Source organism: Nothobranchius furzeri, chromosome 6, assembly GCF_043380555.1.
Source record: "Nothobranchius furzeri strain GRZ-AD chromosome 6, NfurGRZ-RIMD1, whole genome shotgun sequence".
NCBI lineage: Eukaryota > Metazoa > Chordata > Actinopteri > Cyprinodontiformes > Nothobranchiidae > Nothobranchius > Nothobranchius furzeri.
In genome coordinates, this window is record NC_091746.1 from 61,300,007 (window position 1) to 61,313,378 (window position 13,372).

General features: G+C 39.4%; 3 protein-coding genes across 11 annotated transcripts in view; 2 read left to right on the forward strand and 1 right to left on the reverse strand.

Moving 5' to 3' along the window:
* On the forward strand, positions 1–2,971 carry dnlz (DNL-type zinc finger). Its single transcript, XM_015943020.3, has 3 exons — positions 1–363; positions 492–631; positions 2,756–2,971. The coding sequence occupies exons 1-3, from the start codon at positions 82–84 to the stop codon at positions 2,907–2,909; spliced, it is 576 nt and encodes a 191-aa protein (XP_015798506.1). The 5' UTR covers positions 1–81; the 3' UTR covers positions 2,910–2,971.
* A 731-nt stretch (positions 2,972–3,702) lies between these two features.
* On the forward strand, positions 3,703–7,082 carry uck1 (uridine-cytidine kinase 1). Its single transcript, XM_015943028.3, has 7 exons — positions 3,703–3,906; positions 4,273–4,432; positions 5,720–5,816; positions 5,888–6,030; positions 6,128–6,222; positions 6,305–6,353; positions 6,533–7,082. The coding sequence occupies exons 1-7, from the start codon at positions 3,817–3,819 to the stop codon at positions 6,718–6,720; spliced, it is 822 nt and encodes a 273-aa protein (XP_015798514.1). The 5' UTR covers positions 3,703–3,816; the 3' UTR covers positions 6,721–7,082.
* Positions 7,083–9,288: 2,206 nt separating this feature from the next.
* rapgef1b (Rap guanine nucleotide exchange factor (GEF) 1b) overlaps positions 9,289–13,372 on the reverse strand; it is a 63,559-nt gene continuing 59,475 nt past the window's right edge. For all 9 annotated transcript variants that reach the window (XM_015943023.3, XM_015943026.3, XM_015943022.3 and 6 more), the window contains 7 exons: positions 10,738–10,822; positions 10,557–10,651; positions 10,374–10,452; positions 10,200–10,301; positions 10,023–10,120; positions 9,814–9,942; positions 9,289–9,666 (listed from right to left, as the gene is read on the reverse strand). In XM_015943023.3, coding sequence (XP_015798509.3) covers positions 9,516–9,666; positions 9,814–9,942; positions 10,023–10,120; positions 10,200–10,301; positions 10,374–10,452; positions 10,557–10,651; positions 10,738–10,822 — 739 coding nt within the window. In that variant the 3' untranslated portion in view covers positions 9,289–9,515. The remainder of the gene's footprint in view (positions 9,667–9,813; positions 9,943–10,022; positions 10,121–10,199; positions 10,302–10,373; positions 10,453–10,556; positions 10,652–10,737; positions 10,823–13,372) is intronic.

The window sequence follows — 13,372 nt, forward strand, 5'->3', positions numbered from 1 at the left end:
GCGCGTCCGTATTTTCCGTGAAGGAAGCTGCAACTTTTTTCTGTAAAACGCTTTTCAGTTCTCGTAAAAACGCCAACTATCATGTTATTTATTAAAAGTTGTCTTACTTTTACAACATTTTGTAGTAAGAGACTTCCGGTCAGCCAGTTAATGCGGTGTAATTATCGTCGGTTTAACGTATCCAGACATGGTGCTTCTATCGGGACAGGACAGCTCTCCGTGGTGTTATATCGCTTCTTACCTGCTCACAGGTTTGCATCTCATCTCAGCTGTTTCAGAGGACTCTCATCTTCACCTCCTGACAGAGAAGATGCTGTTGGAAAGATCCAGTCAACACATTACCAACTGATATACACATGCAAGGTTGCAGAACCAAGACAGTAGTTTCGTTTTGGTCCTTTTTTATTTTTACTAGTTACCTTTTTCAGTTTAATATTTCATGACTAAACTTTTATCCGAGTCTTTAAAAGAACGACGTGTTATGTTTGAAGGTCTGCTCTACCAGATCAACGCAGAAGATCTCTAAGGTGGCTTACTACAGAGGTGTGGTGATAGTGACATGTCCAGGATGCAGGAATCATCACGTCATCGCTGACAACCTGAGCTGGTTCTCAGATCTGGAGGGGAAGAGGTTGGTGATCAGACATCCTCGTTCATCCACGCTGGAGTTTTTACTGATATCCTTTAGAGGTCTTAGATGACAACTCTATATCAGACATATTCAGTGGGATTCTTTAAAGGTGCAGTATGTAAGAATATAGGTAGAATTTTACAGTGAGAAAAGCCCAAAAAGTCTAATGTTTCAGTCATTTTAGAAGGAAGGTTATACTGAAATATGTTTCATATCCAGCTGGCTGCGAGGACTGTCAGTTTTTCTCCTTTCCAAACAAAGGAAGGAGGGATGTAACTAGGGCTGAAATGAATCATCGGATGATTTGAATGGTTTGATTAATTAAATTCCTCAATTCATTTTTTACTGATTCGAAGCTTCATTAAATGTGCGCTCCACGGTCTCAACACATTTTACTGGCGCACTGCGTGGTGACCTAGGTGCTGTGGAGGAAAATAGAGAAACCAGCAAAGACATAAACCATGTAAAGCGGGTAGCATTCTCACGAGCAAGTGTAGTTCAGAAAAAAACGTGATGGTTGTAAACGACTAAACTCCACAAGCTGAAGGAAAATCCCCACCATCCCATTTATTTATGAATCTCTGCACCAGTGTGGGGCAGAGCCGCTGCAGCTACCTTCTGGTTGTTTCTACGAGTTAGCCCCATACACCGCAGACGTCTGTGGCAAACCGTTGCAGCATATAATTCACTAACACTTTTATTTTTCAATGCAGTTTAGACTAGATTGTGTTGCCAACCTGTACATAATAAAATAAATATACCACAAGTACATTGTTACAAGTAAAAATTAAATGTTAGCATTTCTAGTAGCTTACTACTGAACATGTTAATGAAATAATGAAATACTACTCATTCTATGTGAATATTTTTAGATATGTTATTTTGACTAGGATGAGGTCAATACAAACCTAAATTGTGAATGAAATGTAAGTTAAATGTTGTTCCATAAAATATTTATTAACTATAAAAATCGACTGGGAAAGAGGGAACTAGACAACACCAATTTAATATATATTATTGAGCCTTTTATAATTTTGCTTTTTATTTTCATATTTTTAGCAGCAGACCATGATCTCGTGTCACTTGAAATGTCATCAAATAGAATACTCGATTAATTGATGGAAGATTCGATAGAATACTCTAATACTAAAATATTCGATAGCTGCAGCCTTAGACGTAACTACTGTTTACCATCAGTGAGTGTGAGGTTGCCATGATTCCTGCGAGATAATGCTGCAGCGCCGACAATTTTAATTTGACAACGGCCGGTGAAAAGCTCCAGAGTTGTTTAAAATGGTTGCAGTAACCACATTTTACCACAGGATGTCATTTTTACTTCATTTCCACATAATGCACCTTTAATCTTTCTACTATTCAAGGTTTTATTTACACCAGTTATTTTGAGGCAAAACAATACATTTTAGGTTATTATTATACTACTTGGACAGTATTACGGTTTGAAGTATTTTTAAAATTAAACAGTAGAATAAATTGTCGTGAATGAAGTTTTTTTCATTTGGTGAGTTGATTCTGTGTTTATTTTAAATGTAAATCAGTTTTGACCGTTTGAACATCCTTATGTTATATGATGATTTTTGGTTTATTTTCACTAAGAGTAAATTATGACTTCCTTATTTTTTATACAACTAAACATACAAACACCGTTCAACAGAGACAGGAGGGAATCAATGGTTCAGGGTTTGAAATCCTTGAAAATGTTTGAATTTCAATGTGGTATTTTCAAGGTTTTGAAAGTGTATACGTTTTTTAATGAAATTGCTTACAGCAAAATAGCATTTACTTATGAGACAAAGAGGCAGCAGTGAAAATATCATGAGCACATTTGTACTGTTCATGTATTTGTAAGAATCTTTGGACTATCTGGAACGCTCACTTTGAATGTGCTTTAAAAGTGCTTGAGTTAGATTTTTGGCAAACATGTTAGAACATTGGCTCTTGATTTTTTAAATTTGTTTTTTCATTATTCTTTTTGTAAAAACAGGCAGATTTCTTGTAAGCCTTATGCAGGTTTGGGGAGCACAAGCTAAACAGAGATATAAGAATCTGAGATTTGTCAACAGCTGTTCTTTCAATAAGCTCATGCTGTGATGCTTTCTGTTTCAGAAATATTGAGGAAATCCTTGCGGCCAAAGGAGAGACAGTGAAGAGGTTGGGAGAGAGCTATGCTGTGGAGGTTGTGGTGGATGAATCCAGCACGGACCAGAAGCAGCAAGCTGATGACACTGAAAAGAAAAACAATGACCCAGGAAACCAATAATGATTTGTTTTTACTGTACTTTGTAAGATGTTAATATTTTAATAATAAAAAATAAAAATTTCCTTTGGTTTGGTTTATTGAGCATTCAGGTAGTAAAGTAAAACCGTCCAACCAGGAGAAGACTTAAAGGAAGACCCAGGACACGCTGGAGGGGACTATGTCTCTCGGTTGGCCAGGAAACGCCTTGGGATTTCCCAGAAGAGTTGGCCCAAGTGGCAGGGGAGAGGAAAGTCTGGGCATCTCTGCTTAGGCTGCTGCGATCTGCTTAGGCTGCTGCGACCCGACTCTAGATAAGCGGAATGATGGATTACAATGTTTGTAATTTGTAAGTTATTCACAATCAAGTGAAAAACCTTAGTCAGATGTTAGTAGTTCAACTGAACCCCTAAAAGGTTAGGGACTCGGTAGTTTTTAGACCCTACAGGGCCACCATACCTTTCTTTAAATGTTTTGCAATACGCAATACCAGAACTGAATAGCTGGTAATTTATGTTTATTCATTTCGCAGACGCTTTTATCCAAAGCGACGTACAAGTTTTTTTTTATTTTATTTTTTTATAACCTGTAGGGCATGTGATGTGTGGGGGAAACCGGAGTACCCGGAGGAAACCCACGCATGCATGGGGAGAACACGCAACTCCACGCAGAAAGGCGAGTTTTGAACCTGCGACCTTCGTGCTGCGAGGCAACAGTGCTAACCACTGCGCCACCATGCAGCCAATTTATCTAACATTGTACTAAGTTCAACTTCAAATTATGCCTAAGTAAAATGTGTCAATAAAGTTATTGTTTGTTCTTCTTTGTTCTCGCGAGAACAACACGCTGTTGCTGCAATACCCGTTAGCCGTGGTAGCACCCCGTTTAGCTAGTCAGGTTTCTGTGGTCTTTAACATCATTTCTGACCACCATGAGTGCGGCTAGGGTCACCGATGAGTTCGAAAAATCAAGACATCGCCCGTTTTTGATCGGGGTTAGCGGAGGGACGGCCAGCGGAAAGGTTTTTCATTTCAAACTTATTACGAACGTAGATCAATTAGCTTAGCATTGTGTGGCTGTTTACATCGCCAACAAAAACTTAATGCAGCTATTATTCCTGGGTGGGATTTTTATTATGCTCTTTAATACACACGATGCTGATGTAATCACCTAGAATATATACGTCTGTACATGCTTTACAAGTCAAATAAATATGTAGTTAACTTTTTAAAATAAATAATTTTTAGTGTTTTCCTTTGATTGCATCTTTACAACTTTATATATTACATTATATGATTACTCCTCTAACTAAAATGTATTGGTTTATTGTTTCTCGTTCAGTTGTTCCACGTTACTTTTAAATCGTGACAACATTATTATTTGTCAGTCAACAGTTTGTGCCAAGATCATGGAGCTTCTTGGCCAAAATAAAGTGGACCACCGCCAGAGGAAGGTGGCCATCATCAGCCAGGACAGCTTCTACAAAGTGCTGACCCCAGATCAGAAGGCCAAAGCGCTAAAAGGCCAGTACAACTTTGATCACCCAGGTAAAACCAGGTGACAGTTTCCTTCACCCAGACAGCCATGTACAGCTTCTGTGTTTTTAAAATGCAGGATTAACAGAAGATGAAAATGGGAAGAGAAAAAAGAAAAAAAAACTAAATAAATACAGAGTTGCTGATTAATACAGATGTAAATACCTTGTACATGGAATTGGTTATTTAAAATTTGACTGGTTTGTGATTGGATTTTCTTACCCTGAAGTGTTTCTGTTGAATATTTTGACCTGAATTATTGTGGGATGCTTCTGAGAGCCCCACCATGGCCATGATGGAACACTGTTAAGTTCTGCATGATCTTAACTCAGCGATCTGCAACAGTTGATAAAAAAAAGAAATCTTTTTTGCTAGATTTCTAAAAATCCAAGATTTACTTAGTGAAAAATCTTTTTTTGTTTCTATTATTAGGTAGTAAGTTCAGGAGAACAAACTTGGAGAGAGGGCATATATATATATATATATATATATATATATATATATATATATATATATATATAGATGGATAGATGTGTATATTCAAGTGGGTATATATGAGTAAATATATATGTATTATATATATATTCCAATGCATTCAATGCAAACACAGAAAAGCTACTAATTTAGGTTATATTTATATTTTAAAACATTAGTTTTTCACCATTTTAAGCCAACTTTGTGGCTCCAAAGCCACAAGTTGCAGCCCCCTCTCCCAACCTCTCACTTCACCGTGGAGGCGTAGCTTACCCATATCTCCTTAAGTCACAGTTTAGCTAATTTGCTTGTTTATCTTTTGAAATCCAGCAATTCTAATCAAGATTTGCTGTTGAGCTGAAGTTTGATGTCCTCGTGTATGATCTAGCGCAGCTGTGCGGGAGACGTCCTTATTGTCTTTTGTGTTTGTTTTGTCGTTTCTAAAGTCTGAACTTGCTGTGATCTAGTACATTTTCCATTTTAGTATGCTCCAAATAGTTTAGAGGTTTTATTTTGTTAGAGTTAAAAAGGTGAAAAAGGCAACTGGACTTGTTACTTAAAGATGTCTGACCTTCTAAAAGGCTTCTTCAGTTCTGATTATGGGTTTGGAATGAAGAAGATGGAAAGTCTTCAAGCATCAAAACAAGTCCAGTTCTCTGTTTTTAACTCTTAGGATTGCCATGTGTGAGGACTTTTATTATGTTCTGGATAAATGAAACCTATGATGCATCCTGCTGGCATCACGTCGTTTAATCTTATTGTGTACACACAGAATGCATCTACTGAGTTATTTATGAACATCTATTTCTCCTTTATGTCTTGCAGAGGCATTTGATAACGAATTAATGTACAAAACCTTGAAGGACGTAGCAGAAGGGAATGTGGTTGAAGTACCAACTTACGATTTTGTCACCCACTCCAGGTAGGGAACCCAAAATCTAGAGATTAGATCTAGCTTTCTGTGTGTTCTGAGAGCTCTTTGTGTGCTCCTAGGTTGGAGGACACGATCACGTTTTACCCAGCAGACGTGGTCCTTTTTGAGGGCATCCTTGTTTTCTACCCACAGAAAGTGCGAGAGATGTTTCACATGAAACTGTTTGTGGACACCGATTCAGACGTCAGACTTTCTCGCAGAGGTTCTCAAGTCTCCAAAATAATAAACAAATAAAATTCATATTTTGTTTCATTTGTGCAAAACTTTACAAACTAAACTTTCACCTAACTTCTTTACAGTCCTGCGGGATATGAGCAGAGGGAGAGACTTGGATCAGATCCTTAATCAGTACACGACCTTCGTAAAGCCTGCTTTTGAGGAGTTTTGTTTGCCTGTGAGCATGGCGGCCATTACTGAGGATGCATTTCTTTATTCCCGTAACTTTTCTCCATCTCTAAACATTTTTCTACTTTTAGACGAAGAAGTATGCAGATGTCATCATTCCAAGGGGAGTTGATAATATGGGTGAGTAATCTTAAAAGGAGAAAATAAAATCCCAATAATGATAAATGACCCACTTGTATAATGCATTTCAGAGTCAGAGGACTCCAAAGCGCTTTACACTACAGTGTCATCCTTTCACACACTGATAATTTGAGGTTCTGTAATGTTTCAAGTAAATTCTTCATCTCGTCTCTCACCAGTGGCCATCAACCTCATCGTGCAGCACATCCAAGATATTCTGAATGGTGACATTTGCAAATGGCAGCGTGGCTCTACGAATGGGCGGGGCTTCAAACGGGGGTCGGCTGAGCCGAGCGACCTGCAGAACGGAGCCACCAACCCTCCCTTAAAGAGGGTCCTGCTGGAGCCCAGTAGCCGGCCTCACTGAGACAGTCTGGATGTGTGTGTGTGTGTGTGTGTGTGTCGATGTAAAATCTGATTCGCTGCTGTTGTGTGTTGGATAGATCAGAAATGTCATCAATCTCAGTAGTTTTAAAACGACCTCTTATTTTATTACTATTGATGTAACCAGTATTTTAATAGGTTTCTTTTTAAACAAGTCTTCCGTTTTACTTTATAAAAATAATATAATACTTTTGTCAATAGGATTTAACATTTAATACTTTTGCACTTTCTAGTGACAGAACAAAATCACCTGTGCTTCTATGTAAACAATCTATGTAACTGATATTATTTAATGTGTTTTCCTGTCACATTTTGTACTAATTTATTAAATTAGGTCCTTATGGATGTTTGAGGCAATAAGTTAGATTGATACAGAGTCTGTGCCTTAAAGGTAGCCTGGCCTGCCAGACTCGTCCTCTGTTTAATTCTACAGAGAGTCTGGTAACTCACAGGCAGAGAGGCACGAGGGGCGGGACTAGACGGCTCAAAAATAACCAATCAGAAAAAAGACGGAAATGCAGACTACAGCGTGACGCTGTAGTGTTTTAGCTGTAGTCAAAAATGGTGTTTGGTGACAGCGCAAACATCTTTCTTTAGGAGAAAGGCTTTTAGCGCTTCTACTTGTTTTAAAGACATTCAAGTCATTTAGAACAGGAAAGAGCTGCAGCGAACTCCGCTGCAGTCGCCATGTTTATGACAAACTCGGCGTTGTAGTGTGACGTACGCTACTCAGCGCTGATTGGCTAGAATTCTCAAGGGGTGGGGTTATTTGAATAGGAGAGTTCCCAGACTTTCTGGGTGCTAAATTAAAGAGGAGTCTGGCTGGCCAGGCTACCTTAAAAGTGCATGAAGTAAGAATGACATCCGGTGGTCTAATTTAGGTACTGCAGTCTTGTGTTTCAAACAAGTTCACTCTGATCCATTGCCCGCGAAAGTAGGAGTAAAGGCATGGGTGGAGACGTATTTCATCCACACTTCCCGTTAGGAAAATGCTTTTGAAAGAGGCGTCACCTGGCGGACAGAGAGCAGCACTGAGACGAGACAGTGATAGACGGCACCCCCGTCAACCCCCCCCGCGTGCGCTGTCGGAGTTTCTCGGTCTAAAAACGATTTAACGAGCGTGTGCACGCAAGCACACACAGTAGACTAACCGCTCAGGAGAAAAAGACACAGATCTGCAGCATTCTGGAGGATTTCCTGTTAACTGCGATCATTAGATGAAAAGGAGAGGAGGGCATTTTTGTTTTTCAAGGAGGCGAGCGGCTCAGCACCAACATACCAGCAGGTGAGTGGCTGAGCCAGGTGGAGGTGCAGCTGCCTCTAGCCTTCTTGATCCAAAATTAGAGTAAAAAAAAAAACATGCCATGGTTCCTTAGAGGTGCAAGAAATAACTTCTGGGCAACTCTGTTTTTTTTCTGTCCACAATGCTGCTGTTTTTGCTGGCTGGTGTCAAATTACAAATGCCGGCGCAGACTTTCCAACCTCATGGTCTCGAGTCGTAAAAAAACGGAAAAAAAGAAACGTCCCTCCTCAGCTCGACAACCAGCCAGAGAAGGAAATCTGTTTTACTGTAACCTTCCAGCGTGATTTACTGATTATTTCACTGTAAAAATTCTTACTTATTGCACCTTTAACTTATTTTAAACATATCGCTCATCGTGCATGTACAACGTCAAACTGAAATTCTGAATGGAATAACTAGCTGGAGAAATGAAGGTTCTGCAAACAAGGTACTTTAAAAAAAACAAGCCATTTGTTTTATTGGGCGCTTGAGAGCACAGTGTGATGTGTTGAACATTATCCCCAAAAAGGGAATTGGATGAATAACTACAGCACATGTTGGAATGACAAACACACAAGCCCCCCCCCCCCCCCCCCCCCCCCACACACACTGTCGTGGTTTGGGATGATGATTGTGATTGCCTGACGTTTTCTCTACACATGGACACCTCACTCAATTCAGAATGACATACGTAGATCACAGCATCTTTAGTAATTCCTCTTTTTGTGTGTTTGCGTTGCCTTTTTTTAGTGCACATACATATGGCACTTGGGAGAAGCTAAGCTCTTCTCATAAGCATAAATGTCCTTTTTAAGAACAAAAGGAGCACTGTATATAATACATGTCATAACCATACATGATTCTTACACAAACACGTTTCAAAACAAACTCATAAATTCCAGTCCGTGGTGTTCATCGTCCTCTCATCAAGTTGGGGTTTCCCCTTCGATGCTTGCAGCAGATTCTGCAGCACGTCTCAATTTGCGGCAAGTCACTGCTGATTGAGGGGAACTCATAAGTCCAGGAGAAGGTTGAAGATGACCAGCAAAATGGCACATACATAAGGGGGAAAAGGGAATTGGGAGGAAAAGTAATAGACTGTTCAGCTTATTGTCACACACATGTACACGCACACAGCTCCACTCTAACAGAGAGTTCAGAGAGCAGACTTTGGTCATTTCCGTAGTGTCTCCCTGTCCGCTCTGATTCCTCTCCTCATCAGCACCGGGTTGTCTTCCCTGGTTTCATGCAGTCTTCTTAATCTCTCCCTGTCTCCGTGATGGAGCAACATTAATCCCAGTTAGAATCTCCCAGAGTGGTAGGGCTCTTTGTAAACCTCAGTGACGCTTCAGTCGTTTGTTCAGAGTTCCCCACAACCAGTCCCCTGTTTGCTTCAGTGGATAGCTTCTATTAGTCTTTCTCTCAAGTTTGTAGTGAAGTAGAGTTAGTGTCATGAAGCACAGTTGGAGGTCAGAGTCTGAGGCCCGCGCGGGCTCCTAGGTCTTCTCCTCACGGTCTGTCTTGCGCCTGGTGATGTTCCGAGGCTTAATTTTGAGCGAGAGCTCCCACAGGGCCTCTTCGGCTAGGTGGTCGCTGAAGTCGTTGAAGAAGGAGATTATGTCTTCGTTGCGTTTCAGCTCATAATGCCTGAAAAATGACGAAAACAAAGAAAAAATAGCTTGAAGAATGGAGAAGAGACAAAACTGATGTTTCTTTTACATTGAAAGTTTATAAAGTAGATTGTTTTTGCAAAGTTTGGCACAAGTTCCACTAAAGTTTTTCTGAAGGTCTTACACTTGCTGAAAGCGCCGCATACTGTCCAGAATGTTGAACTGCTGCCAGCGTTTGGAGAAATTGACCTTTCCATCAATGAGGTCAGGGTTTCCCAGGTGCACAAAGGTCAGGTCCTGCAGAATGAGACCTCTGCAATGACAGGCAAAATCAATTATTGTCAAGTCATACTTGAGCAGTGGACCTCTAATGGTCCAGACAGATTTACTCACAGGTACGGGATGCATGGAGGCTCCACCTCGGCCAGAGCAGCTCTGTATGCTCTGAAGGATGAAGAGCTGTCAATCAGCGTGCAATACTCCTCCAGTCCCTTAAAAAAATAAAAAAAATGTTAGAGAAGGTAACCAGCATGAAAAAAATGACATCTCCGGAGCAAAAAGTCCTCTCACCTCTGAGGTCTGCTTCTGCCACTCCAATCTCCGGATGGGGGCCGAGTCCAGGGCGGACAGTATTGCCAAATAGGAGTTAAAATTATTCAACTTTCTTAAGTGCTGCAATAAAGTAAAGAAATCTGTTAAATGCAATAAAAATGACATAAGTGATTCCTAAAAAAATGAAGCTACCTTCATTATCTTAATGAACTTGAGAAGCAGCTTCTCTCTGTCTTGGGCTTTTTCCTGCTGAATGATCAAAGATCGGACCCTGTTGGAGAGAGAAACAGCAGTAAGGCATCAGCGTTTCTGAAGTTCCAGTAATAAAAAAAAAGGATGATGAGTCAAGCGTTTAATCATGACTTTTGCTCTAACCAATAGCTCATGTTATTAAAGTGCTCTGTAAACTGAGTCAGGTTCGGACTCTTCTCCTCATTCTGCTCCTTCGCCCAAAGCAGAACCTCTGGAATCTAAACGAGAGAAGAGTTGAGGGAAACTTCAGCTTCAGCAGAGCTCGGTGTTAAAATAATCAGCTGGCAAGAGGGGGAAACAGTACCTCAATTTTGTAGAACAGCTCAGCATCAAGAAGAGTGAGCTGATCAGCGATCTCATGACTGCGGAAGTCATGAAGAGTTCCAGGTCTGTTAAAACACAAACATTCAACTTCAGGTATTCTCTCTGGATTTGATATGGAACAAAATATGATTTCAGTTTGATTAGGAAATTACTTATAATGTTCATTGTGTATTTTTAGATTTTTAGATATTTTTAAATCCATCTAACATTCCACAGCAATGGCAATAATGGAATTAACGGATAAAATATCAACAGCAATTGGCAATAAAAATGACTGTTAGTGTTTTCATTGATATGAAAAAAGCATTTGACACCACTGATCACTCAAGGTTACTTCGAAAATTAAATCAGTATGGAATAAGAGGTTTGGCTCATCAATGGGTAAAAACTTATTTAGAAAAAAGGAAACAGTTTGTTCAGATAAAGGACTATAAATCAAAAATATGTGAAAATAATTGTGGAGTGCCACAAGGGTCGGTCCTTGGACCAAACTGTTCATTTTGTTTATTAACGACTTGGTAAATGTATCTAAGACACTCTGTACCATTCTATTTGCAGATGATACAACACTGTTTTACTCGGGGAGCAGTGCGATCATGATCATTGATTTAATTTACATTTTCGGGATCAATATTGAGGAGGTGGCTAAAGTGATAAATGATGAACTGATTAAAATTAAAAACTGGTTTGATAAAAATTGATTGACACTGAATCTTAATAAAACAAATTTTATACTGTTTAATAATAAAAAGAACAGTGATGTATTATTGGAAATAGGTGAGATTGAAATTCAAAGAGTAAAAGAAACTAAATTTCTTGGAGTTCTTATTGATGAAGACTCGACATGGAAATCCCATATTAGTTACATAAAAGGTAAAATTGCCAAATCCTTAGGAGTATTACATAGAGTCAAGTTTTTACTGACTAATTCTGGTTTGTTGGCATTGTACAATTCACTGATTTCTCCACACTTGACTTATTGTGTAGAAATCTGGGGAGCAACATACAAAAACTATACACAACCCTTATTTATTTTACAGAAAAGAGCTCCGAGAATCATCAATTATAGTGGCTGTAGAGATCCATCGAACCCATTGTTTATTAAATATAAATTACTGAAATTTCATGATTTAAAAGACTAGAAAATTTTACAAACCATGTATAAAGCCAATTTAGGTATTCTGCCAACAAACATTCAGGGGATATTTGAAAAGAGAACTAGTAATTGCATGCTGAAAGAAACTGATGTGTTTACAAAACCAAGATTTAGAACTAAAATTAAGGAATGGAATATATCTGTAAAAGGTGTTAAATTATGGAATAACCTTAAAAGGGAAATTTAAAAAAACCCTGTCATTTAATATATTCAAAAAATGTACCAAATTGAGTGTACTAAATAATTATGAAAATGTAAATTAAATTAATGATCATGATCGCACTGGAATTTAGAACAGGAAAAAGTTTAAAATGAATCTGTACGTGTGTCTGACAAATGGAAATTGTATATAAATTGATTATTTTTTCTGGAAAAGGGGCAGAAATGTTTTTCTTCATTCTGCTCCTTTTCGTTCAAATTTGATTTTTTGTTATGTACTTCTTATTGTTTATATGTTTTATTTGTTTTTATTTTGAATGAAAAAAGAAAGAAAAAAAAATCCATCTAAGTGATGTAAACCATTATCTGTCCACCAGATGGCCCTAAATGGATGCTTCTCACTTAAATCCTATGAGATTGATTTTTAAACATATTTTTACATGATATTCTTATGTCCTATTCTTGTGTCAGTGTAGGTGAAACCTCCTCAACCTGGGCGGGCCTCAAGTGGGGTGTGCCACAGGGGTCTGTACTGGGTCCGCTTCTTTTTGCCATCTACTTACTACCGTTGGGGAATCTTCTTCGGCGGTTCGGCATACGTTTTCATTTTTATGCTGATGACTGTCCGATCTACCTCCCCCTTCAGCGGGGGGTCGATGGGTCAATATCAAAGCTTGTAGATGCCTTAGAGGATGTGCGCTCCTGAATGGCTACAAACTTTTTACATCTGAATGACGCTAAGACTGAAGTAATTGCACTTAGCCCTGGCATGTCTACATGCCCATGCGATGCTGTGAATCTGGGCCCTTTAGCATCCAACATGAAGACCACCATCTGAAATTTGGGAGTGCAACTGAACTCAGCCCTTAAATTCGACGCGCAACTCAACCAGGTTGTGCGATCGTGTTTTTTTAACTTACGCCGCCTAGCCAGAATTAAGCCCCTGCTGTCCAGAGTACATTTAGAGACTGTCACACATGCTTTTGTTCTTTCAAGGCTCGACTACTGCAATGCACTGTATGCCGGACTTAGTCAGGGTGCGGTAGCACTCTTGCAGTTAGTACAAAACTCAGTCGCTAGGTTTGTGACAGGCACTAGGCAAAGGGAACATATCACCCCTGTGTTGGCATCCCTTCATTGGCTGCCTGTACAATACAGGGCAAAATTCAAGGTCTTGGTACTGGCATACAAGGCCTTACACGGAACTGCTCCAGCATACCTTGGCAAACTTTTGCATAGGCATGCCCCCTCGCGGGCCCTTCGCTCAGCCGACAGGAAGCTGTTGATCGTTCCACGCACT